At 43.8% G+C, this 27364-nt stretch overlaps 2 protein-coding genes across 2 annotated transcripts in view; one reads left to right on the top strand and one right to left on the bottom strand.

Moving 5' to 3' along the window:
• LOC126560407 (methionine aminopeptidase 1D, mitochondrial) overlaps positions 1 to 27364 on the top strand; it is a 312884-nt gene that overhangs the window by 249388 nt on the left and 36132 nt on the right. The gene's annotated exons all lie outside the window — the stretch shown is intronic.
• LOC126564832 (zinc transporter 2) lies at positions 354 to 25261 on the bottom strand. Its single transcript, XM_050221950.1, has 8 exons — positions 25227 to 25261; positions 12352 to 12536; positions 6876 to 6980; positions 6294 to 6414; positions 5173 to 5352; positions 3278 to 3527; positions 1275 to 1422; positions 354 to 498 (listed from the first exon to the last, which is right to left on the bottom strand). The coding sequence occupies exons 1-8, from the start codon at positions 25259 to 25261 to the stop codon at positions 356 to 358; spliced, it is 1167 nt and encodes a 388-aa protein (XP_050077907.1). The 3' UTR covers positions 354 to 355.

Below are 27364 nucleotides of genomic sequence, written 5' to 3'. Positions count from 1 at the left end.
ACAAAGCTCCTTTTTTTGCTTTGTTTTGTTAAGTGAAGCATAGTTTAATGATTCGTGAATATCGACCGACTTTTTTTCTAACCAGACGCCATCAAAACATCGTACAAAGTATGATAGTGAATTCTTACCAAAGAATGCATAAAATATACGTTCAACTTGAACACTTAACAGCTTGACTTGTGCTGATTTTAAGCCGATATCTTTAATCCTCAATAATACGCAACGTTCGGAATCAGCAACAGTTTCATCGCTTTATTTTACCGCATACATTTACGCGTTTGTTCCGCCTTCCGCCAGCAGCATTGTGTGCAAAGAAGGTTCGCTTCAGCTGCCGCTGCTTCGGGGTTTTGGTTCACTAAATTGGATTCGAACACTGATTGCAATCTTCCATATCGGGCTGAAACTCTTCTATCTGCAGCGTTGTTTCGAAAAATTTGTACTTGGCGTGAACCGTTTGTGTGGCTTCCCGCAGGACGAGCTCCGTGTTGGTGGTTGGCTCTGCAATGGAATAATATTAAATTAATCCTAGAAAAGCAGTCGGCAGACCAAATCATCGACAGGAGAACGAAGGGATTTTGTTAAATTATTTCAATAAAAAAAATTGTTTAGGTAGGATGAACTATTGACAGCAAATATAAGGATCATCTGGGTAGGTAAATTAAACGCTAAATATAATTGGGGTGGCCCGGTGTTGTAAGTATCAACGGCGCCAGTCTTCAACCGGCAGGACCGGAATTCAAATCCCATCCGGACCGTACCCCCGGAGTGAGGACTAACTATCCAACTTCGTGGTATCGGCAAGTCTAGTAAGCCATATTAGATGGCAGGCGTGACCTTAGAAGGTCGTCAAGCCAAGAAGAAAATAGGTGTAAGATGATCGGATGTGTCCAACGATCTTTCGGTTGATTGTTTAGGGAAAATGGAACAAAAGATTACAAATTTAAGGAAAAAAATGGTCTGGCTGTTCACAACTTTAAAAAGCGTCTTATAATACATTAAAAAGCAATAAAAATATTTTTTTTCTCTCGTTTAATGCAAGATACCAACGGCCATTTTGTAAACAGAATTTGGTAAGCTAATTTACAAAACACAAATATACAAACTACTTTTTTATTTGTTGGCAACCTCTTACGATTCAAGAAATTTAGTTCCACAAACCGGTACAATAGCAAAACTCCTTCCTTCCCCTTGATACCACAAAGTACGGAACACAAGCAACAGAACAAAATACACCCGATCACACTTTGTCGTCGTTGTTGTTGTTTTATGCTTACCGACAGCTAAATGAGCAGCGAGTGCTATCTTGTTGATACTGAGAGCCCAAATGCGCAGATTGTGTACTCTTACGACGCCCTCAATTTGCAGAAACGTTTGCATAACTTCGGTGTAATCGAGATACTTCGGGGTGCCCTCCATAAGAACCTGTGTCAGAAAATAAAGCGGGGAAAGAAGGCGTAAGAAAATACACGGGTACAGATCAGAGGCGTAAGAGAAGCTACGATAATAGCGCAGCCGACATATCTCGTCACAGCGCAAGGGTGTGTAGCTGGGTAGAAAAGCATTCTGGCAGCAAAGGAGGGAACAAATAAAGTGCGTGAGTAAGTGTGAAGTGTTTTCCGGGCTGTGCGGCTGTGCACGAATGGAACCCACCGGTGGTGGCTGATTCCCGAAAGTGGTTAAACAATCCTTCGCGAATGGTGGCGCCCGTCTGTAGAAGTGGAAAGCGGCTGCCACGGTACACGGCACGGTACCGTTCACCCGACGCTGAAGGCCAGTAAAGAAACATAACTAGGGGCCGAACGCTAAAATTGCGCGAAAGAAAAAGCGTGTGCCCCCGTTCCACATTTCGCTGGTAATCATTCCGTGTTTGGTGAGTGCGTTAGCTTGGTGTAATGGAAATAAAATCAGTAAGTAAGTGTGCAACCTTAAATCGGTTCCCATTTTATTGAGCCTTTTCGCCTGTTCTGGTGTGCACGAGCATCGGCAGCAGGTAGCAGCAAAACGCAGCACAGGATGTGCTAAGCTACAGCAAAATGATGAAGCTTTGAAACGGAAGCGTTGGAAACCAGGATGATGGCTTAACTGTTTCAAATTGAAATACAATATTCATTAGGATGTTCCACGTAGCTGCGAATGGATTGGAGACGTGTTAGAGTAAAACACCGGCAAACTTGTGCTGCAACAAGACCGGGGAAAGCGTATTTTTTTGCCGGCATTCACTTCTATCTCAATTTTGTAGGCTTACTAGCCGATTGATAAAATCGCCTGAAATAATGTATACCACCGATCGAAAAGTTACAAAACAAATTAAGAGATACATCCCGTAGTGCGGTTCTATTCGTAAAAGTGAAAACGAAAAGAGGCTTTTCCGATCGATCTGAATCTCAATTGAATTTCCTACTTACGGATTTTTTTTTTTCAAAGAGTCCCCAATCCAAGCATTGATCGAATAAAATCGTTTAAATAAGAAATCTTCTTAGGTTTTTATCTAGCACGGATTTTCTTTAAATATTGATTTTTCATCAAGTTTGGAAGAAAATACATTGCCCATGTGTGTACTTAAACTGTCTAAATCATTACCAAGTGTGACACAACCCACGATTACAGTGGTTTACAGTGAAAATTTTAAGATGACATAAGTACACGATAAGTTCTGAAGTAATAATATTCTTGAAATTTAAGAAAAACTAAAAACATTTCTCCTTTTTAATCACAAATCTACCAGAAGAATATCCCAAAAAAAGATTTATATTTACAAAGTCGCTTACTAATAATACTCCCATTCTAATCACAAAATTAATTCATTATTATCTGCATCTTGAAGAAAAGGTAGATGAGTTATTTACCACCACGTAAATCTCAATATACGCCTAGTAACTGGCCAGCTAGACACAAAGCATTCAATTGAATTCTTATACGGTAGGTAACATGGCAGAAGCATATTTTTTTACTCGAAAACGGCGTCCAAACGTTTGGAATAAAATCTCGGCCGTGTTCGTACAGATCATTTAAGCAAAAAATAAAACTAAACTAAACACTTAAACTGTTTTGAGAATGTAAATCAAAAACTTTCACAGATGAACACCATCTCCTAAATGCGGATAAATAATAAAGCATAAAAAATAAATTCCTAATGCAATGGAGGCGCCTTCGGGTGGAGACGCCTGGTCATTGATGTAAACGAATCAACTGCGGAAATAATTGCAAACGTTGACCTACTTCAACTGCTAAATAAAAATAGATTTATTTACATTTTTGACGATTAGTTCACACTTACCACAATTGCATCTCGCATGATGGCAATCGTCGTGCCAAGCACCAGCAGCGAAAACACGAACGTGCAGATCGGATCAATGATGTTCCAGTCGGGCTTGAAATAAATCACCAACGCCGCTATAAATACGCCCAAGCTCTGCACGAAATCACTCAGCACATGGATGAATGCTGCCCGAACGTTGATGTTTTCCTCCTCGTGATGCCCACCCCCTGCATGGCTGTGACCGTGGTTATGCAGTGTAGCGCCCATGCTGCAATGAGAGAGCGAAAAAAAAAACAAACGACAAGAAATTCCATCAACGTCATCAAATCGTTCGTCTTGTGAAGCCGAGGAAACTCGTTACGAAGAATTAAGTCCAAAGCAAACTACACTGGAACACGTGCAACGAGCGGGAAATGCGATCGCTTCATTCCAGTATGCACGCCGCATCAACCAGGGCGAAGACTTTATTCAAGACGCGGCCCCTCAAGGCGACTGCCGCTACGTCACAAAGGAGGATTTAGTTGTTGAAATATGGCAAACAACTGCGGAAAGAAAAGGTTTATCTTAAGAGCATGGATCCCTATCGTCCTTGCGTTGTGATTATCGCACACAGGGTGCCAAGCAGGGAAAGAACAGCACGGCATTGCACCGACGCCACTGAGCTCATTAAGAGGCGCACATGATATTTGCCAGTTCACGACTCCTACGCTGTTTGTCTGAGGTGTGGATTTTCCTACAGAAACACCCAGTAGGTTGACTGAATGTGCAAGGAGCGTCCACATGAAATCAATAACTCACCTCAGCGGCTGAGGAATTCTGGGCGCTTGAAATTACTCTTTTCTCGGTTGGATCAGATCCATGTCCACCTATTTCAATTCCGGCGGGGTTTCAATCGCTCTCGAGCGCGCCCCAATTCAATTATCCGGCAGGCTTCGGTGACCGTTGCTAACGAATTAAGGATACCTTTCGAAAGCAGCTTAACGGGCTGGAAGAAAAACTCCTCCTTCCAACCAGAGATAGTCCACCGGGAAGTGATTCAGCAAAAGCGCTGTAAAAACCGGACAGTAACCAATAAATTCCACTGCCAATGCTGGCACGCTATTGCGCCACAGGCGCAACACGAACTCAAGCGCTTTAGCCCTCTTCGAAACTATTTCTAATGTCTTTCTTTGCACACGAGAAACCACTTGCAGTGCTTCTCGCGGGCAGATTCTACCGGCGGGCTACCGAAGAACGCCAATGCGCTGGATTAAGATGGTGGATAATACCACCCATTAATTCTACGAATGAAGGATTATCTGCCACAATCAAATGACACTGACGCAACATGGGATTACGTGGGAGTCTTGTGTCTTCTGTGCCGTGAACTTGTTCACCAATCAGCCGCTTTCGCAAGGAAATGTATCGCCAGTGCGAAGCACTTTGTTGCACTACGGACACGATGTGATAAAATTCTTACCGTTGTGTAGGGCGCACCAGGGTGCAGCTGCACTGTTAGTGGAGTTGAGGAAATAAAATCGTACGAAACGATGTTCCGAAGCGTATCTGTTATCGATGCCGCAAATGATTTAATGTGATAAGCACCAGCAAATTGATATACGATACATAAGGAAAACCCGGAGGATTGTCACGGATTTGCGATAGATTATGAGCTCTATTGTGCAGTCACGTTATTTATCAATCGGAGTACTTTAGTATGCCATAAACAGGACAAAAAACCAATTGTTTACTTGTGCAAAATGCCAAATAAAATAAAAAACTAATTCTTTTACCCCGGATTCATTAGGGAATTCTTTAAATTAATTTTATCATACGCACGAAGACCTTCAAGTTTTCTACTGTCTCTAATGACAACACGATTACTTGCTAGCTAATATTACCTCTGGAAGTGTCTATAGTACATTTATACTTACATCACATTCACCAATATTCCTAAACCGGATGTTATCAGCATTACTTCACCATCCAGCTCGAAGTCTCTGTTGATCGTTCGTAGAACTGCCAGATAGAACAAGATTGCCGTCACCACCCAAATCATTAACACCGACACTAATGCACCGATTACTTCCGCTCGGTACCAGCCGAAAGAAAGCCTTAAAACGAAAGGAAGAGAATATGTACAGCTTCAAGCTCTTAGAATCGGCACACTGGTTGCGTAAAATTTCACTTAAACTGTTCCAAACCCATTCAAACACCAAAATCACTCGGTAAAGTTGCACCCCATTGCATGAACTGATTCAGTCACGCCGAACTCTCATAAAACCCGTGCAGATAGAGTTTAAGTTTCGGTCAAAAACATATTTCAATTTCAAAGTTTTCTTCTGTATAGACAGTAAACTTTGCCCGAACCGTCTGCCTGGCGTCCCTTCATCTTGCCGAGCGGGTTAAATGCATCTCTTTCCTTGCCGAGCGCTCTTTGATGTGCGTAAAATGTAAAACTTCTCGCTGGTTGCATTCGCTTGAAGCTGCTTGCCAATGCTGTTTACCACCCGACCCGGTGATAGGCAAAAACTCTCTCACACTCCCCCATTCAAAAACACAAAACCGTCACGATCCGTATCGTCGCCATTACACCCTCCGCTAAAGGGCCAAGGGAAGACTGCTTCACCCTAATTATATTACAACGAGTTTCGGTCACTAAGGCAAAATCAACCATGCAAAAAATCTATCACTTGCCCAAGATCATGCTCCAAACTCCGCTGGTGCCTTTGCGCTGGTGGTGGATCCGTGGATAATGTTCAACCTATTCACTTTGATCCGGACGGAACCGTCCGCATCGTCAACAACGCTCCCACCAACGCACACCACCAGCACCACGGCGAGGCGGCAACGGATGGAAAGTTATTAAAAGTTTTTTCCCCAACCCTGGCAAACTCTTTGCCCGAGCCTTGAAACCGCTGAACCGTGCCGGTTACGTTGTTCGGTTGATACAAGGGCCACCACTTCTGGGTCGCTTTTTTTGTTTGCTGTTACACGACACATTCTGTCGTATTTTTGCTTTCCCTGAAAATTCCTCCCATCCATCGCTACCTACCGCTTCGTCGAGGGTCTCGCCGCTATCCACAGGGCAAGCAGGGATATCATAAAGCTGGCCAAGTCCGCCATAAGATGGGCTGCATCTGTCGCGATAGCAAGACTGTTGGAGTAAATACCACCTGCAAAATGGAAACGAATGAGTTGCAATCCGCACGGGATGCCAACGGGAGGCGACGGCCGGGGTGAAGTTTGCCAGATTGCTGTTAATCAGGGCCGAGCAGGAACAAGTGCATTTGAACCTTTCGGCCTTGCGTCTCGAGCGAGACCCCGGCAGAACAGAAAGCAAGGCCAAGCAAAGCCAGAAATTGCGTCCAACAAGTGGAAACAATAAAGCATTTCCGTCGAACAGAAAAGCCATCGTCGTCTGTGTCGATTTGGCTGGCACCGGCTTGACTTGGTCCGAGCTGTTGCACACTTCTCTCGGAAAGTTACGTTCCATTCCATGCAGTAAAAGACTCCCAACAACGACGACTGTGTTGTGCTCCTATGGTGGCCTTCCCGGGAGCAAACAGCAACAAGCGGGGGGAGAGGGGAGGGGGAAGTCCTTTAAAACGAACCACATTAGTCGGTTCCTACCTACCTATTATCTCAGCAATCATAAAAATGACGCAAAGCACACTCGCCAGCATGAGCTTCTTCCGTGCTATCTTATCGATCCCTTCCTGCCGTGGCTTGTGACAATGCGCTGAAACGAGGGAAGCGGTTTAGAACTGGTCGTGATAAAGAGACCGGACCGGACGGACCGGAGGTTGTGCAATGATGGGTAAGCAATTAGAGATGTACGTGCATGTGTTTGACAAGGTGAATTACTACGGATTATAAATCAAAGTTGAACTACTCAAGTATGCATATCGTTGCGATTAGCGTTGTTGGCGCTTTTACAAATAGATGAAGAGTCATTAGTAGAAAGTGGAAATGTAGTTACGTTTTATGATGCTTGAGGAACGCGATTAAAATGAGGTCTACGATAACTCAAGACGAAACATCAACATCTAAGATAGTAACAGTCAAACATTTAAACTTTTAGGTCAATGTTTTGGATTTAAGATCGAATGAACCTCTTCACACTTCTTCTACCTCTTTTTTTTTTTTTTGGACTACAACCTCGAGAGGTCTTGTGCTGGCAGTTTCGCTTTCTAGATTTCATTTTACTGGTCGTAGATGACGGTTAGACGGGATTTGATAGCCAAACCTACCGTTCAAAGATCGTACTATCAAGACTATAAATAAGTTCGTGCAGTTTAAGTACAAGCGTCGTGAAATAGTTCAATTTCACTTCGATACAATCTTGCAACAATGCTTTTTTGAAGAGTCATCCTCAGGCTTTTTTTTCCCCTAGCTGTCATTTTTCTGAAGTGTACTAAAATTTGTTTCCATGCGCTTCTAAAATGACAACATTTGAACCGAATGAAATGTTCTTGCTGTGAGTTTTGCTTCATTACTACTGACACCCAGCCCGAATATTTAAGAAAAACTCGACCACATGTGGCAGCACCGGTTAAAAAATATTTTAAAATGGAATGTCTTACCCTACCCCCATACCCTACCCCCGTACAATGTAGACATTACACCTTTCAATAACCATCCTTACCGATCGATGCAGCACGGCCTATCTTAGCTGCACTTCTCTAATTTTGCAGCAATAGAAAAATGGATCGATAAATGCATAGCGTTAAAAAAAAACCTCTTTTTTCTCGATGGAGTCCGTAATTTGTCAAAAAGATGGGGAAAAGTATCAAAGATAAATCAACGATAAAAATTAATTTGGAAATCGAAAGAGTTACCAAGCCTTCATAGTAATGTTTTCAATTTCGAAAATAAATCCGCTCGAACTTAATTACAATCCTAAAATGTTTGGGTAAAACTGCGCAGTGTAAAATTTAATTAGACAAATATCTTCTTACAAATGCAAACAATTAGGAAGTTAATTAAAACACTACAAAAAGCTGAACTTATTTTTAATCAATCGATTCCAGTTTTTGTTTTCAACTGCACAAAATAGTATAATGGCTAGTTATAAAATTTAATCGTTACTTTAAACAACTTCTTCACTCTCCACCGTAATTAAAACTAAACCATTGTATAAAACTAAGGCACTCATACGAAATAAAAAAAACGTCGCAACGATTGGAAATTTAATTTTCCCCCTAGCATGTGCTATGCTAGTGGCGGAATCCTGGGAAAATCCTTTCCAATTCTCCACCCTCCCCACATAACTATACACAAAAATGCCATTCTTTCGCCCTCACAAAAGTGCACATTTAACCGCAATCCAAAACTTCAATCACAGCGTCTCGATCGGTTCCTGCCACTTTGCCCTTCTGCCCAAGCTGCCACACGTCTGGTTGTTCCGGGTACTGTCCCCTTGCTGTCCTGTCCGAACCGTTTGTCGTTGTCTGTGATTTTCTCAACTTCCCACGTTGCCCAACTTTTGCTTCATGTCACGCTCTGTGATGGAAAATACTTTTTCCGATCGTCTTACGGCAGCGATTTTTTGAACTGACTCCTTTTTCTTTTTTCGTCCCGCTTTCGTTCCGTTTTTTTCCCCCCTCTGCTAGCCAGGTTTTCATTTGGATATGTACTTTTTTGTCCATTGGTTCCCTTCGAAATGCTCTTTCGTTTGAAATTTCTTTTTAAGGCAAATCACCCTTTCTTTTTTTTCTTTCTCTCTCTCTTCTCCTCGGTGCAATTCAACAACATTTGGCTTGAAGGAATGCTCCGACTTCGTCGTCATCGCCATTTATCGTCCCCGTCAGCCTTGGAAAGCCGGAAAAGGATTTGACGAGTGGTAAGCAACGATTTTCGGATAGTTTCGTTTCGTTTTCGATAGGAAACGCCAAAAAACGCCCACCAGAGCAAACAAAAAATCCACGTCTAGCGGGTAGCAACTTTTGCTCTGTTGCACTTTTTTTTGGGGGGCGATGGGGAATGCAATTGCCCCACAAGAAAAAACGACAAAGATAACCAGAAGCAAATTAACACTATTGTTGTCGAGTCAGCAGCAAGTTTAGTTGCGCAAAGTGTTTTGCTCCTGTTGTGTTTCGTGTTTTGTGTGCAGCGGGCACAACCAGACTCTTCGGCTTTAAATCAACCTACTTGCACTGTTAGCGGCAGCAGCGCAACATTTTAAAGTTTTGCTTTAATCCAATCAACACCAGTGTCTTGGCAACAATGCTCCATAAAACCGCAAGAAATTTTGCATTTTGCACAAATCACTGCCGATAGCTTCCGTACGTTAAGACGTGTTGTATCCATTGCACGATAGTTCCCCTGCCTAGCGGTCTACCCATCGGTTGCAGCAATCCTGTCTGCACGCTACATGCAACATACCGTAAAACCGGCAGTGTCTAACCGTTGGGAAAAGATTATTCATGGATTATGTGCTTACAAAACCGTCGGCACAAGCGTCTCTCGAAAGCCATCAAGTGATCTCCTAGCCACTGTACTGTAGGATGAGCAATGATTGGGCAAGTCAGCGTGAAAGATTAATCATAGCTTAGCGTAGCCCCGGAGAACTAATAAACCACTCATGCAGTCATAATGTCCGCCCTGGTTCTGCCTGATATTATGATGAGCAAAACTCCACCCGACAAGTGGACGCTTGACTAAATCGAAAAAGCATCTCGGAGCAGTGTTGCCTGAGACTGACAAACAGTATGTTTTGTAAATATTTGCAACCGGCGTCAGTCGGGCTCGGCTTTGCTCATTCGAAGTAAAACCAATTTTGCCCACTAATCGAGCTCCGGCAGCTCGGACAACACCGGGGCAATCCAGTGCTCTGTAGTTGCAGTAGACGGCCCATTTGCACAGCAAGCACTGCCGGCAAACGAAACGGAAATAATAATACTAAAGCAATGATAAACTCGAACGACTGTTGCCCTGTTTGCTTATCATTGTCCATCACTTTTCCCAGTGACATCTTCTTCCAATACTGCCTCGACTGCTAACAATAACTGTCCACTCAATAGCTTAAGGGAAGGCGGAATCGTTCATCTTTCATTCACACTCTGTCGGTGGGAAAGCATTGTTGCCTTTCGCCAACGCAAGAAAACGAAAAGAAAATTGTGAAGGAAAAAATATCATGAAACAATGAAAACGGACGGAACGGATGCTACAAAATCATTCCCTAAATGGCAAATACCGACACAACCGGTAACATTATGGGGAAAAGAAGCGGCGACCGGAACGGGGCGATGAAAATTCAATTACCGAGTGTTTAAGAATGAAACACATTTAGACGCATTTTACTACCAGCATTCCATCCACCGAATGCAAAAGGTCACATTTTAGCAGTCCACCTGCACAAACCAAAGCTCATTGCTCTTGGTCAGTGGTCTATTCGAATCGCTAGAAGTCTCTCGAAAAGCGAGCAGAAGAAGAAGGTGAATAAACCAGTCGCTGCCCTTTTGTGCTTTGTTCATTTGCACTAAGCTATGTCTTGAATGTTCTAGAAATTTTCATTGGAAAACGTTTTCCCACACAAACACATACAGTATGGCCCATAAAAAAGTGCGAAAATCTATATAATAATTTTATAAGATCATTTTCAGTTAGATTAATGAAGAGCATCAACAATGTATTTGATGGATATGTTTATTCAACCTTCACTTCTCTTAAGGCGTGATTGGACTCGGGAGCATAACTTCTGAATGTATATGAATCAAACATCATCGAGTTCCATGCTTTTGTCATGGAAGCTTACAGAGCCTTGACACTGGGGTGAAATTTAACACAGGCTTTTGCCCAAACGGTAATCGAGGGGTTTCAAATCTGGGCTGCTAGGAAGCCGAACATCTTTATATTCTTCTTGGTCTGCTCATGGTTGAGCACGTCCCGTAAACAAGGCCAGGTCGACAATCAGTTTCCAGGAAACGCTAGGGCTGCAGTCCTCTATCAACGACTGCATCCGATCTCTGACAGGTTTGACTCCACTTGACAGAGTCAACGAAATCGGTGTGCAGGAGGCAAAAACATATTTCGACCAAGAAACCATTTTATTCTTAACACTACTGCTGGGTTTTTTTACGAGGTGCCACCTCTTGCTGCTCGTAGAGGTGTAACACGGTGCTTCGGCGTGTTGAAAAATGACCAGTTGGTGCTCATAGAAGTTCTTTTGGATTCCAAGAAAGAGCCATCGCCTTCGAAAAGCCCAAATAGATATCCGTATTCACCTTCAACCAAGCTTTGGTGATCCATTAAAGGCGACTGCTCCAAAAACCATTACTCTAACTGGTTGTTTAGTGGTGAATCTTAAACTTTATCTGCTTTGAAATATCTTCAAGCTTCTGCGAAGAAATAAACCGAAATAAATGACGAAGTTTGACATAGGATCGATAGTGAAAAGCTGCTCATAAGAGAACACGACGATCGGATGCTTCTTCTTGAGCGTGCTCAACATAATCTTCGATCGTTCCAAACGTAAAGCTTTGATCCAGTCCGTGGCCTTTAAGTAGCGATTTACTCGTGCCCTGGACTTTGAATTTATGTCAAATTTGTTCAATCATTGATACGTTTAATTGGGTATACAGTGACCACATGGCCACAGCTTCCGCCATTTGTTTTGCTGATTTTCGCACGCAGATCATACCAAACATGTCTTCGCGATCCTCGTTAATTAGTGATGAATGAAATATCAGTTATTTTTTAACATTTTCTGACAGTTAGAACCTCTGTGGTTATACACACAACTGATAGAAGTGAAAATATCGCTTCTATAAACCAAAAAACTAACTTTAAAAACATTCGCATTTTTTTATGGGCCATACTGTACACACCACATAAAACTTATCTGTAAAATCTCGTTTGTCCATGTTTTGGTTTTTTAGCTTTTCAAAACGGAAGTTTCACATAATTTTTTAATAAAGACTCTTCGCATTCGGTTTGCGAATCCGCACTGCATCACAAAACTAAAGCGCACAAAGCACGGTTTGTAAAGAATGAAACAATCGTAAGTAGCATAACAACAGCGGGCAAGATATCAAGCACATCGAAAAGCAGGGAAGCTAATATCGAACCGCGCCGGCAGGTTAACAACGCAAACAGTCAACTTCTCTTACAGTCAATCTTTCTGATGCTGAGCTCGTTTGGCAGCTCGCAGCAGGAATCGGCCAGCTGTCCGTGCACGCAGTAGATGATGGACCGTTGCGGGCCGGGTTGTTCCGATGAGCCGGGCGGCTGGGAAGCTGCCACCGGCAGGAACGGTTGCGAGCTGGCAGACGTCCCATAGTTTTTCCGGTATTCGCTGCAAGTAAAGAAAGTGAAGAAGAGAGAGAGAGAGAACCCCCCGTTAGTTATGGCGATGCGACAATGGCGCCGACGCGCTTTGCGAAAGAGGAAAAGCAGGAATCTAGCGAATTAAAATCAAACAAAAAAAAAGGAAACCCCCGGTTCAGTTGCTTCCGGTAGAGCAATACTGTTCTGCTGCAATGACTCGAGCAACGGCAAGTGGCCAAGATGTGAAGTCAAACGTGGCACGGGTATAAATGGAAAGATGAAGATGGTTAGCCTTTACTGCGTTGCCGTTGTTTAAGACGTTCACTTTTACACTTTGATGGCAAGACAAAAGAAGCAAAGCTTCTGGAGCTTCATTTTCACTGCGTAACATCCAACAGCAGCAGCAGCAGCAGCAGCAGCAAAACAACCGGTGGATGCCAAAGGAAAAAGTTTGAACAGCGCAACGGAAAAACAACTTTCAAACTGCAGAAGCAAAGCAGAAGCACAGAAGTAAACAAAAAATCATAATCGGAGTGCAAAATATGCTGCATAAGCGCCAAAATATCAGCGGATCAGCGTTTATTTATTTAAAGTGTGCATTCGGTGCATTATCCTTCCATTTTTTTTTTGCGTTTTCACTTATTGTTTTCTTTAGTGTTGTAATATTTTTATTTCTCTGCTCCCGAACTTCCCGAGTTTTTCGTTTTCGGGTCCAATTTTTGTCCCAAATCGAATTTACGAAAACCCCTCAATATTTTCAAAGTAAAACATTTTGCGCACAGGAATGTGCACGAACTATCGCTGGAATGCTTGCCAAAAATGGATTAGAAAAAGGGTGGGGGGGAGAGGCCTTTTTTTCGGACAAAAATTGAAACTATTTCATCGCAAACGGCCCGCTACAGGCCTGATCGTAAATTTTGCGAGCCCTTCTTTTTTGTTTTGGTTAGCGCACCCTGGAATCCCGAACGAAACCTGCCAACTGGTTCCTTCAAAAACCCGACTTCATCTTCCCGCATGATCATGCATGGCTCCCCGGAGAGGATGCATGCCCTATTGGCGTTGCCTTTCTCGTGGTCGTGGCTTTTTTCCCACATTGCCTTGGCACTACCGATGGATTGGAGTGCTACCGGGTTGGGAAATTATGTTGTTCCCGCGCTCGCTACTATGCACGCACGCTGTACCGTCCCTGCACTGTTTCCACTGACCGAATGAAGCTCGCTCTGATACACACACACACACTCACATCAGGGACCGGCCGGGATGCTCTGGTCCCGGAAATGTAATGAATGCAGTTCGGCATACATTCGACAAACGATCCCCGAACCCATTCCCGGACCCGGGTGGTCGGATGGACAGTAATTTACTGCAGTGGCCATAAGTTTTCGCCAGTGCTTTTCGTTGTGTCGGGCCGGGACCATGGCAAGCGGGAAGCCGAAAAAATCCTTTTGCACCGGCCGCTGCACGATCGAGACGTTTCTTTTTAATGAAATGACTTTGGCAGCGGATCCGCACAAACGGCCACAGCTGCGGTAATAAATGAATGAATGTAAAAATGGTGCCACTGCTAATGGTATTCCAGTACATTTCGCTTGCTGGCTGCAGTGTCCGGATCGCGTCGGGTAATTGTGTCAGGTGAGCGGCGGCCCCCGGGCGAGCGAGCACGAGAGACATTTTTATTTTCTACTTTTGATTATTCCATCCACCGATGCTGATGACAACGGACATTTTCAGTTTTAATTTCGTACATTCATTCGCTCACTCTCCTACGTTACCCCACACCACTTCCCAGCGCCAAGCCAGCAGCGGAACCGTGGAACCGTAACAGGGCCGAAAAAGAGCCTACGAGCGAGCGAGGAAAACTTCACCCATGACGGTATTGTGTCTCATAAATCATTTTAAAACATTAATGAGCAGCACCGGCATGCATTGGCAAAAACTTGGGAAAGAAATCAAATAAATCCAATTACCAAATTCAACAATCGTTTGAATTTTGATGAACTGCAACACGCAATCACAACCAAATACGGATGCAACGGATGAACCGCTGTGGGCCGCTTAATGTGCTGCATTTTTCCGCTTTATCTGTGTCGGATGAAATGTTTGACTTATCAAGCTGGAACATTTTGTCCGCGAATGACACATTTGCGTACAAGCGACGGGCACACGGATTGACAAGCTATCGAGCTGTCAACTTTGTGGAATTCAATTTGTTTTCTATAGATTGCAGTTTCGTTTTTGGTTGTTGTTTTAAGCAACGTTATTCTTAAACATTTTCAATGCTGTAAGTCAACTTCAAAATAGGTAAATTGTAGAAAAACAGAAGCAGGTATTCTAGATAAACAGGTTTATTTTTAAACATGGTTATGCATGGCTGGCGATCGCTGGGGGCCTCGCCAGTTAAAGTCCACCTTTCACGTGAGAACCTCTTTTTTTGTTGAATAGAAAGATTTGTGTTCAAACGATGTGAGGAACGCCCCGATCAGATCAAAAATGAGGGAGTTATTGCTAGTTTTCCAATGGAATTTTTGGAAATGGGGAATGCTGCTGGCAGTATTTTTCGAGAGTTTCTGGGACCACATTTGCTCGTAGAAAATCGATAAAACACGCTCAGTTTTGGCCCGATCAGGGCTTGATGCATACCGCTTAATGCGTCTTTGAGCTGCGCAACTTTTTGTGGAACAAGTTAAACCGATCCCTCTGCCTCAATTTCTTTGAAGTTTTTGTCTTTTTTGATTAATATTCAACGATCATTAAAATAGTAATTGTAGGGAAAGTAAGTAACAATTCCGATTACATGGCTTCACATGGGTAGCAAAAAACGGAATCTTACCGAACTCCGCTCAGGGCTAAACCCCCAGAAAGGCTAACTACGACACTATTATCGTTGGTCGCATCCCTGATCGTAGTTTCACTCAGAATGAACCTACAGAAAGTGGCAGAAAAAAGAATCTCGAACGGGGTCTAAGTTTTGGTTATTTGTCCGTCCTCTGAGATTAGCAAAACGCACCACAAGCTTAAGTTAAAATTCGATGGCCTCTGATGGTCCAGACGTAAGAGCATATTGGTTTATAGGCGATTAAGAACATTGGGGTTCATATTTTCTGGTCCGTGTGTGCTAACCAATAAATAATCTCTAAAAATTATCATCAAGTGATTTGTGAGAAAGATCGTGTTGACGATAAGCTAATCGGTGGTAGAAGAGACTGTCAACACTCCCAAGAAAGCAACCAATAGAAATTGCTGAGGAAACATCAATTGTAGGACCTTTTCTCAAATCGTTATGTTCGCTAAACATCGAAGAACCTGACCGCCAATGTCATACAATAGCTGCAAACTGAAGAACATTTATGATTATGACAAGAATGCCAATAGTTCCCTCTAACTGTTGTAATAGAGATAATAATAACTACTCTTTTACAGCAAATAATTTACTCTGAAGGAGTTGATAGTCGTCAGAAAGATTCGAGTTGCAGATAGCTTATAAAACTCTTTTGTGATTCAAATCGCTCTGATGACTCACAACTCCTTCACAATGTATTTATTTATAGTTCGAAGTAAGTGGTAAAAACTCACAACAAGAACTCAACCATTATGGGAATATTTTGACCACATTTCAAAACTTACGTTATTTTAAGTTTCCTTCAAATATGGTAAACTACCTGAAACACTTTAAAGATCCATAACATCGTTACAACCCATTCTAGCACGAGGCATCAAATATGGCAATCGAAAAAAGGGGTGACTCTGAATAGCTCCTGCTGCTCACTTTTCTTCTTTATTCCTCTTTCTCCCCTTCTCAGCTCATAGATACGCCAGCGTTAGATGAAATCTAATGCTCCCGTAATGAGGTTATGAGTCAATCCCATCAGTGTAATGATATGCCCCAAAACGCAGCGCGAGCGCTCCATTCAAGTGTCGAGTGCGCTAACAAATTACAGCCCACCAAAGGGTAGCCAGGATCTGGGGGCATCGGAACCAAGTTGCTGCCGCCGCCCATAATCAGCAGAAACCCGGAGCAATATAGAGCTCCGGTAAAATACCGAACCCTCCATAATCAGTGTGAATGTAAAACATCAACCAGCCCTCTAGGGAGCCGTTTGGAAATGGATTTCAAATGATTCGCCTTGGAAAAAGGGTTTTCTCCTGCCTGATCTGCTACCAGTACCTTGCTGAGTGCTATATAAACCGAAAGGAAGGAACCAACTAAAAAAAAAAAAAAAACGCTAGCCTTTCGGTTCAACACAACACTAGCGCACCACATCGTTCGGGTACTTCAGGTTGGTAGAGAGGATACTGTGCTCGGTCCAGTGTTTGACCCAGAGTCTTATTAGCATTTGTTTAGGATTATCCGAATTTTATACCCTCCAATGGGTCATAAGCGTGAAGTCCGTGCGCTCGTTCAACTTACTTCAGAAAACCTGCTGGCGTTGGTTGATGGGCAAATGGTGAGCAAGATACACTGATCGCCTTATCATTAGCGTATTCAATTTGTGGACCAAGTTTTAAAGATTAATGTGTAAAATTAAACAAATTTAGGCTCTATGGTAGATTTTTGGTACAGTAATATGCAAAGGCATGATATACCTGAACCAATAGTAGTGTATTTTAATTCCATTTACTGTCTCTTAATAATTTCCCAACCATATAAAAGTTTTAACAAATGATTATGTCCTTTAAAATATCAAATATAGAAACCCCATTGAAGAAATTCGCCCTATTCCGCCTTACTCTACATTTAACAAAAATGGACAAATTTTCTGTCCACCACCGTAGGCGCTAGCCCGCACACTTACAGATGAATAGAAACATTTGCAGATGCTCACGTTTTATGCTAATGTTTACGTAATCTCGTAAAATAGTAACCCATACGTTGGTCCCTTTTTACTAGGTTTCACACCGTAACGCATCGCAGCGTCACGTGGTCGAATGGTCGCGCGGAAACGTAAGTGGATTCGTGGTACGGCCCGGACCAGAAGATTCACACCCTGCCGACGCATCGGGACGATGCAAATCGGGGACAACGAAACCTCTTCAAAAACTATAAACCTTTTAGTATGATGGGCAGGTAAAGATGGTTCTCTCGGGAAACGAAAGATTCGCCCAACACGTTGACAAACGAAGCAAAACTCGAAGTCTCGGGTCAGTTATTGGGAAAGTAAGCAACGATGGAATGAAAAAGACAATCAAATTATCTTTCAGCTGTTCAGACCGTACGGTTTGATGGTGAAATGATCCATTCGATACCATTGAACAGCGCTCGAATGAACAATCTTCAACAAATAGACATCTGACCAATAGAAAAAGAAGGACACTTAATGGCGAACCATCCTGCTGTAGCTGGACACAACAGTTTGCTTGGTAAGCAAATTTATGAAAATGTAATCAATTTGTTGTAACGCTATGTAAACCGTAAAGTAAAGCAGATTATTCTGACACTTTCCTAGCGGCGCACTAGCATCAGTGCGGAGGGAGCAAAAGAGTCTGAAGCGGATAGAGGAAACTCACGCTAGTTCATTGCAAAGCGGTTGTGTTGTCTGGCAGCTTCAGTAAAAGACACACCAGACAGCAGTGATGGCGTTCTGGTTACTGTGGGAGACGAGAGAAGAATGTTAACAGTAGCGCAGTGAAGAAGTGAGTTCGATCCGTTACTGCAAATAAATAGTTTACATTTACATTGTTTAAAATGCCACTCAACCAATGAATGTTTTTGAGGGGATAAAAATCAATAAAATCACACGCAAATGCATTGCGGTGTTGTATACACGTTTCGTTGGAACTGCAACATTTTATCTTCTTGCAATATGCACTCGATACGCACTTTGACGCAAGTCTTTGCCAACGCACAGCACGTTTGGCTGCAGCCAAATCATTCCCGAGAATTGTGATATCAATAATAATTCCATGGTGAATATCACTTCAGATGCAATCTTCGATGCAATTTAAAAATCTGCGTCGTGAAAGTTGCTTGGTCCTGATAAGATCCCTAAAGAATTTCATCTTCGTGCATACGAGATTATCCACGGGGAACTACATCTTATTTTGAATGATGCTCTGGAAGGAAGATTTCCGTGACACTTTATTGACGGAGTCATATGGTGTTCTCGTGAAGAAGACAGGCTTTTGATAGAGTAAATAGATTTTTTTTTGTCTTCAAAGACAATCTATGTCCTCTTTGGGCTGTAATCCAGGAACGATCTTCTTCCCGTACCCTTGTGTATGGTAACCTTTCACCGCCCATTCCCTTCCGACGTTCTATTAGACGGAGTGATTCGTTATCTATGCACCTGTTTGTTCTCTACCTTAGCCCGCTAATGATCAGCATAGAAAGTACTTGTTGCGATCAGGATGACCTGATCACCTGATCTCAAACTCTAGGAAGTGAAAGCAAACATTGAAGCGATCGGCAGAACCGCTGAGGTGAAACTGAACGTGGCAAAAACTACGGCAATGGACAGAGGACACATCACACCAACAATCACCCCGATTCACTTATCCGTGGCTGCGGGGAGTAGATGCATTTCGTCAGGCTCGTCGTCGTCAACCCTGGGAATCCTCGCAGTATAGGCTCTATTTGTACAACATATCCGCGCCTTCGGACAATAATCCAGCAGCTTGCTCAAAAGAAAATGATAACCGACAGACTTCTGGACATCAAGGTCAGTCAGCCACAGAATCACCTTCCTATGATTGGCGGAAAACGTCTCCATCTACATAATTTCATCACACCAACGATTAAAGCTGTACTTTTTGGGTGCATAGCAAGGTGACGCACGGACTGCTGTTCGACAGGAGGAATCGTACTCTCTCAGTTTGCTGTCTTAAATATAGTCATTTTTTATAGACATTCCCGGACAAAATTGTGCAAAAATATTGACGCATAAGAAATAGCAAAAAGAGTAACAGATACTAGTCTCTTAGCAAACGGATCACTTCAGCTTTAAAGTCTTAGACATGGTTAAAACATGTGTAGTTCAACCTCGAAAACAATTTCGATGAATCATACACGCTAACTAAAAATTAAAGATCCGACCTTCGGCTCATGTTTGATTGCAATCATGTGATTGCCTTGCGCAGTCCCTTTCCATTCTTGATTGTTTTCGATAACGGTCCTGTAATGATGACGACCACACTTTTCCGCCAACGAAAACAATTCTCATCATTATCTCAATCTCGGTACACACTTTCCCGGTAATTCTGAAGCACAAACCCTAATCTTGGCCTGACATCGTCTGCGACCCTGTGTTGAAGGAATTTCAAATACTTTGCTAGAACAAACGCTTCCACCCACCCGGGGTCAGACCACCATTAGTCAACATGTCCACCGTAGTTCCCCCTCGCTCAAGTTCGAACTGTACTTGCCTACAGCATTTCACAAAGTACCAAAACTCATGCGATAACCCGTTGACCACGGGGGACCACACAGTTGTTTCGGAGGATCCTGTCAACAACGAAAAAAGCCAACTCCTCCTCCCTAACAGACTAACCAACCAAACGTTAGTCAGCTAGCGTTCGCAAAACTTTTAATTCATCCTCGATCTCGCGAGAGTTTTCGCGCAAAACAGCTTCCCCATCATGGACCAAAGCAGCAACAACAACAACAAAAAAAAAACCCTCCCAAACGAAAAACGACAACCTGCCATACACCAGCGCGCTGTCATGTTCCGTGCTGCGTTTGTCCTAAATTAAAAATAACTTTGCAAACTTTGCACGGTTCAGCTTTCGGTACGGCAATCTGCTTCGGCTGCTGCTACCGTCGTGATCTGTGATATCAGATCCTTGACGCTTGCTAAAAAGGATTCTACCTTCTGACCCAGTGCGCGCTTTTCGGAGGCAGTGCGCGGAGACACGCTGCTGACAGTTCGACCGAAAAAACCGAAAACCCAACCGTCCACAGCGGTAAAGCGTTGGATAAACGAAACCGGAAGCGCGCTAGATCCGTTGCATTCGGGTTGGCATTTGCCGCCGTCTGCCGCTCGTCGTCCCGTTCCGGTTTTCGTAGCCACGCTCTTTTGTTCCCAAGTGTGAACCGTGCCGCTCGGGAAGAAAGCGAAACCGGAGCGAAGAAAGGATGGAAAAGTTTCATTTTCATTTACTCATTACATTACTTTGGGAGTTTGAGCACCGGGAGCCGAGCGAAAGAAACTTGAGTGCACAGGGGCCAGGCCAGGCACGGTACCACCCCAACAGCCCAAAGCGCCACAGTTGCAGCAAAGTTGATTTTGCTTTCGAGTCAAAAGGGAACACTTCGGAATTAGTTCCATCGAAGTGTAAGTGGAAGTACAATTTGTTGCTTGTTGGGACGCTACGGTAACCAACCGCAGTACCTCCAGAATGTGCCAGAAACCAGGGAACCTTGCACATTCGCTACGTTCGCTCTATCGATACATCGAATGTGAACGACTGAACTGAGTGTGCTCGCCCGCCCCCGTGGAGACCGGGGTTCGCTCGAAACTACTGATGCACTTCACCGGGAACTGCATTTTGCCACTCGGTGCATGAAGTGCGCGCCAGCAACAACTTTCTGCCGGCAGACTACTGCTGCGGGCACGGCCAACCATGCTCGTCGTCGTCGTGTCAGGGGTTTTGCTCGCACTTTCCGACCACAGAGCACAACTTAATGGATACACGAAACTGTCGTAAACCATTGAAGGGACGTGTACCGCCTTAGGGACGCGAATGGTTACATTATTCGTATTGTTTTTATTTTGGCACAAACCGCTCCGAGCGCTCAAGTGCATAAAGCGAGGCGGGTTTTTTTTTATTCCCCTAAACTAAATAATACTATTTTGGGCTCCATATGTGTAACATGTGCCAAACGCTAAAAAAACAGTGCTAGTTTATGTGGCAGGACATTGTTGGGCATTATTGTTATCTGATCTTCCTGAGAGACCTAACCAAAAAAAAAAAACATGTAACTCTGGATGTCCTCCTCACAACTGCAACGAAGCTGTATTAGATTGGGCCTTCTTTGTGTGCCAGATAACAGCTTGTAACCTTAAAGAAAAAAACCTTGAAACATGAGTTTCAATCAGCAATCGACACTATTGACTAGACCTTCAACAAAGAATCAGTTTCATGTTTCTTCCAAGTGTGGATCCAGATTTTACGACACAGATGCTTTATGTACAAACTTTCCTATAATTAAAGTTAAAATACCTTCACCCCATCGTACGCACCGTCCCCTTTTCAAGCCCGGTTCATCCATATTTCTGTTTCCCCGCGTGCATCGATTCTAACTTGCGTTCACGGCAAGCCACCGTAGCCACCAAAGATACCGGGCGCGTGATGCGGTAAACCCTAAGTTGCCCTGTCGCAGAACATAGTTCACAACTTTAATTAATACCATACCGGCGGGTGCGGTTGTCGGAAATGTTTGACGCAGCCGATTCGATAGTCCGGCTAGTTCAATAAGTTTTAATGCGCCAGCAGCAGCAAGGAGACGAATAATCAGACGGGGATTCTCGATGACGGGTTTCCGTGCCGTGTTTGGCGAGCGTGATTTATGTGGTGCAACTGTGTGGGATGACTTTGGGAATTGTGCCCCATTCGCTCTATTGTCTATTTGCCTGTAGGCTTGTGGTCAGCAAAGTTTGAAGCTTGCCACAGATGCGCCTGCCCCACATCCGGGTCATCGACGACTAGCAAACTTTCTAATGACTTCTTGGGTGTTGTGTTTGAAGTAGTGAATGCCGGTACTGGGTTTCAAAGTGATTTTGGATTTAATCGTACAGACGCTGGAGCTCCACTCCACTGCTGACGAAGTGAGGAAAAAGAACGACAACTACAACCAACCATCTCTACGCTGCAGCATACAACAGCTGCAAGGTCAGCCACGTAGTGTATGCATACGCTTCGGCATAACACTTCAAGACCTAGACACAAGCCTTGCCAGAAGGATTTTTTTTTTTTTTTTTTGGGGGAAATCCCTACCACTTTACGGGACTAGGTGTAGTGGATGGAAAGCTAAAAAAAAAAAAGCAAACACGCCTCCAGTGGGCGTTGCACCGCAGCCGATAGATTTACGAGTTCAGCTTTTGTTTTCTAACACCACCCCACTCCATCCATCCACGGTTCCCATCCAGTGGGCCTCCTCGTTTGAGAGCATTTTTTGATGAACGGGGGGGGGGGGGGGGGGATGGATTTTTTTCCTCTACTCGGCCCGGGAAATGTGTTTCCTCCTCCCGGCTCTTTTTTTTTTTCTTTCTACGAAGGTGTTTGAGAGCGCTCAAGTGCATTGCTGGTGTGCACTCGATAGTGCTGCAGTATTAGTGCCGCAGTCGGGAACAACTACGGGAACCATCCACACCGCTGCTGCCTGCTGGACTGTTTTATTCTAGCAGCATAATTACAGCACGCGCATCGACAGTGTTGAAGTGTTTGGATTTTCTCCGATTCACTACCATCGCTCTGCAGTTTTGCAGTAATTAATGCTATGCCTTTGCCAGACCTTCGCTACAAGGACGACTTCGCACAGAAATCGGAGAGCGCCTGGGACCTGGATAGGACAGGGGTTTGTTGATTCGTTGCCGCAACTTGTGCGGAAAAGCGAACGAGTGGGCAAACTGGATGAATGTCTTTACCGACTGGAACCGATACACCATGGGAAAATGGTATCACCCTGCCATGTGCACCACGGTCTCGGCTGCTTACAATCGTTTCCCAGATTGCCGGAATGATGTTCCACTTACGAGCCCGAAGCTTCGCAAGGTGAACACAAACAACAGTTTTTTCTAGATTCTTGACAACAGTGCAAGGTTTTAGCTCATCATAGGCAAGATATGTACTAAGTTCTAGGTGCCATATCTGCAATTTACTTCACCAGTCATTAATCAACGTTTAAATCCAAAAGACGCACTCGTTCGGTGGAGGTCACACTTGTTTCGATGCGGTAAAATAGGTTAAGCTTGAAATAGCACGTCGTACCGCCCCAAGAAGTCAATACTCACAAGTATTGGCCTCCGTAGGAAATAAAACTACCGCAAAATGCTTGGACACACTTCCCATCCATGCAAGACAACCGTTGAAACACGGAAACACGTACCTGAACAGCCAATTCCGTTCGCACTGTGAAGTCTTGAAGCTATCAGACGGGCTGCGATCCATTCGATTCGATGGACTGGTTTTGCAGTTGTTTTCCGTCCAGAACCTTTGCAGCATGGTGCTCTGGGGTTTGAAAATGTGATTGACCGATTGGCCGGCGTCGAATGTTGTATAGATTCCAACGTTTCCATCGTTTCGCGCCGTATCATTCTACCGAGCATCTTTGTTTGTCTGTTAGGCAGACCCCGTGTTTACAGCGATGTTCCCACACGTAGAACGAGGCTGACTTTTAAAGTGATTGCTTTCTCCAGCGGGCGTACCGTCGAGAATGTTTGATTAATCAATTATCGTTGATAAGGGTTCCATTCGGGGGAGGGGAATACACCGCACGGGCCAGGTAGGTTCTCGGCTTCTCTCCGTTCAATTTAGGATCTCGTTACTTCGGTTGAATGTCTTCATTGATTTGGCTCAACTTTAAAGATGTGTCTTATTCTGTTACTTTAATGCTTCATGTCTTTGATGATTTGAAGAATTCTTTTTACATTTATTTGGTTACAGAAATCCTCTTAAAAATCACTATTCCGACTCATGCAAACATGGTAAGCGATAATGCAATACATCAAAAGCAAATTTCTTCGAAATCAGTCGCAAGTCCTGGATTAATTTTTATTTCCAAGATGCTCGCCAGATGCGCGTCTCGTTCTAAAATTCATGCGAATTTATTTTCTAATGGTTGTATAAAACTTAGTGTCCCATTTCTTGGTACCATTCTTTACAGCCATTTAACTGCAAGAATTCATCCGAATTTCATCTTTTATTTCGCCGTACAGTAATTGTAATTATTTAGCGTTCGTATATCTCGTTCGATGCAACTCAGTTTTCCGCCGTAGGGCACATGTATATCAGTTTCTCCACGTTGCATCAAAGTCCCGTGTCCAAGGTGAATGCAGATTTCAAGGAATTTACATTTTCGATTCAACATCCCCCTTACACAGCTACACAGCCGTATCTCTAACATAACTTCCCGCCAACTACGGACGGTTCACAATGCTCAACAAACCCATTAGCGAAAGCATTTCGGGCAGAAGCCGGGTAAAATCAAATCATAAACGCTGAGTCCAAAATCGGAACGTTCAAATTCCTTCGACCGACCGGCACCACATTAGCTACATGATTTCACCCGGCCTACGGCACTGGCCAAAAGCCCCGGTGAAGCTCCGTGCAGAGCTTCACTTTAATGAAAATCAATCACCAATACCATGCCGCGCATGCCGACCATCATCGGGCGGCAGGCGGGCGAATCAAAGTGCGGCAAAACGGAAACAATTTTCGCAACTTCATCGCGGTGTCGGTTCGCCGAAAACTTTTCCCCCTGGCCGGCCATCAAATCTGGGAAAGTCTCTCTACCTGCGACTTTTCCTGCGACCGCGTGAAGCAAATCGATCGAAAGCGGCTGCTCTCGCATGACCTACCACCCCCGAATAGCGCCAAATTTCCGCTTCCGAGCGATGTTGTTGCTCCGGACCGGTGTTCCGCGACGCGTTTAACCCTTTATGTGTGCCCGCTAGAAGTGGACCGTTAATTAAAATTTATTTATTTACAACTATTCAAATACCGCTAACATGGGCGGAGGGCGTGGGTCTAACAAGGACGAAGGATAAGGTAGAAGGAAACTTACATAACCAACGGTTGTTTTTGCTGATCCTTGTCCATGCTTTGGCGTTCTTGGAGGTTGAGACCGCTGCTGGCACTTTCCACCAATTTTCTACCGGCGTGAGCAGTTGTTTGAACGGATTAGCGATGGGAACTCTCATGCACACAATCACGATATTTCAGCGAGGAACTAACTACAAAGTAACTCTACTGATCACAATAATATAATCCACACAGCACACTACACGTGACCAAGGGTCAAGCAGCTTTGGCATTAAGAAAACGGGAATACCGGATAGAACTGCGAAGCAAACGATGCAAACACATACCCACTCACTTTAACACGTGTTCCTATGTAATCGAACGATAGTATAAGGACTTTCTAAGACGAGGATCAAATTCAGCCTACTAAGGTGCCTTTTCCATATTTTCTCTCCCTTTCCTTGGTGCTCAGCATCTTTACGAACTTTGATACGATTTACAGTAAGTGACGCAATTATTGCTACGGAGTATTCTACTGCATTTCATGTTGTTGATTAAGTACAATTGTGTATAAAACAATTTAGAAGAATTTTTTTCTTGTTGGAAAATGCATATTTTTCACTTCAAAAATGCGACTCCATATTAATGATATTAAAAATTACACCACATTAAAGCTGCGCCCACTGTACACTATTACACTCGCTTCGTTCCTTCCCCCCCCCCCCCCCCCCTACATTACATACCAAGGAGCTTTCAGAGCGTTATTTACGGACCATAAATTGCTAAACAGTAATAAATATTTAAATATCAGAACCGCATAAGTAATGACTGCAAGTGACCGAGAACCCGCTGCTACGCAATTTCTTCACCTTCGTCGCCGTCCGACACTTTTTTCGGAGGCAAATACAAAACAACGAAACGAATAAAAACACAATGCTAAGAAAGGAGAGGAGTAAAAAAACACTCACACACATACACGGTGGTCAGGACGAATGGTTCCGCTCGGCCACTCAAATTTAGGGCCACACTACTACTGTTGGTGAGCAGGTGAGAAAGATAGATCGCGAAAATGGGCAAACCCTCGGGAAGCGAGCATTGCCGGCGGAAATATATTAGTTTTGTCCCTTCTGGTTTGGCGCTGGGGTGTGTAAAACGGAACTGAACGTTGCGATAGTGTGTTTTATTGTGTTACTAGGACTGTCGGAAATATTAATCTATTTTTAATGGCTCTCGTTGGCCTCCATGCTTTGGTCGCACTGTACCATGGGAGATACACAAAAATTTATATCACTGAACGTTACTTTGGTGGAGCATCCTTCGGAACAAAAAATTCACATAGTTGTAACAAAATTTCCCTAAAAAATAATAAAAAAGCTCAGGTTCGAACTGTGATATCACTGTCGCGACTGGAGGTCGTCAACTGGACGCACTAAGATGGGTACTCTCGCCACTAAGGAGTGGAAACCAGCTTATCAGATGATTTTGGACCTTTTTTTTTAATTTTGTACTCCAGCAAGTTTACACAAACAACTAGGTTCTTATCGAAATCACGAGCAAACAAGAATCTGGCACCATTCCGCTACACTAGACGCAACAATTCGTTCCGGTCGAACACAAAAGTATGACTAAATCGCTTAAATGATACTCGCACTCAATAGCCTGCAGCACACCGGAGGCGGTGGTCCAGCTTCCACACACCAATACCAGCATAAGCGTCCACCGGAAAGCAGCCACTGGATAGAGATTAGTGGTCAAATTTCTAAACCTAGTCAATATTTACAAACATCTTACTATGACTTGTGTGGGTGCACCATCATCACCTACCTTTACAGGGCTGGGCTCCAGCCACCCAGTATGACCGATCGTTTCTTAGTGTGAAACAATTGTGTCCCAACGGTGTATTATCGTAAAGCAAATAAACACTACACACAGCTACGGTCAACCTAACTCTCAGCCATGTCGCGTACCGTGTAGGAACATTACTTCCGTCCCATCATCAACCATACAATCTCGTTCCGTTGGACGTTAGACGAACATGTGTAAGCTCAATCGAGCTGGAAAACGATTTAGCAGCACGCACTTTTACGTACACGTCCTCAGGTCGGACGGATTCTGCTCTGCTCCGTTTCGTTCTTAGAAGACGCTGAGTACTCCAGCAAATGAAAGAGTAAATACGAAGGT

Source organism: Anopheles maculipalpis, chromosome 3RL, assembly GCF_943734695.1.
Source record: "Anopheles maculipalpis chromosome 3RL, idAnoMacuDA_375_x, whole genome shotgun sequence".
Taxonomy (NCBI): domain Eukaryota; kingdom Metazoa; phylum Arthropoda; class Insecta; order Diptera; family Culicidae; genus Anopheles; species Anopheles maculipalpis.
The sequence above is the reverse complement of the archived record's forward strand: the minus strand, read 5'-3'. Positions and strand labels throughout refer to the sequence as shown.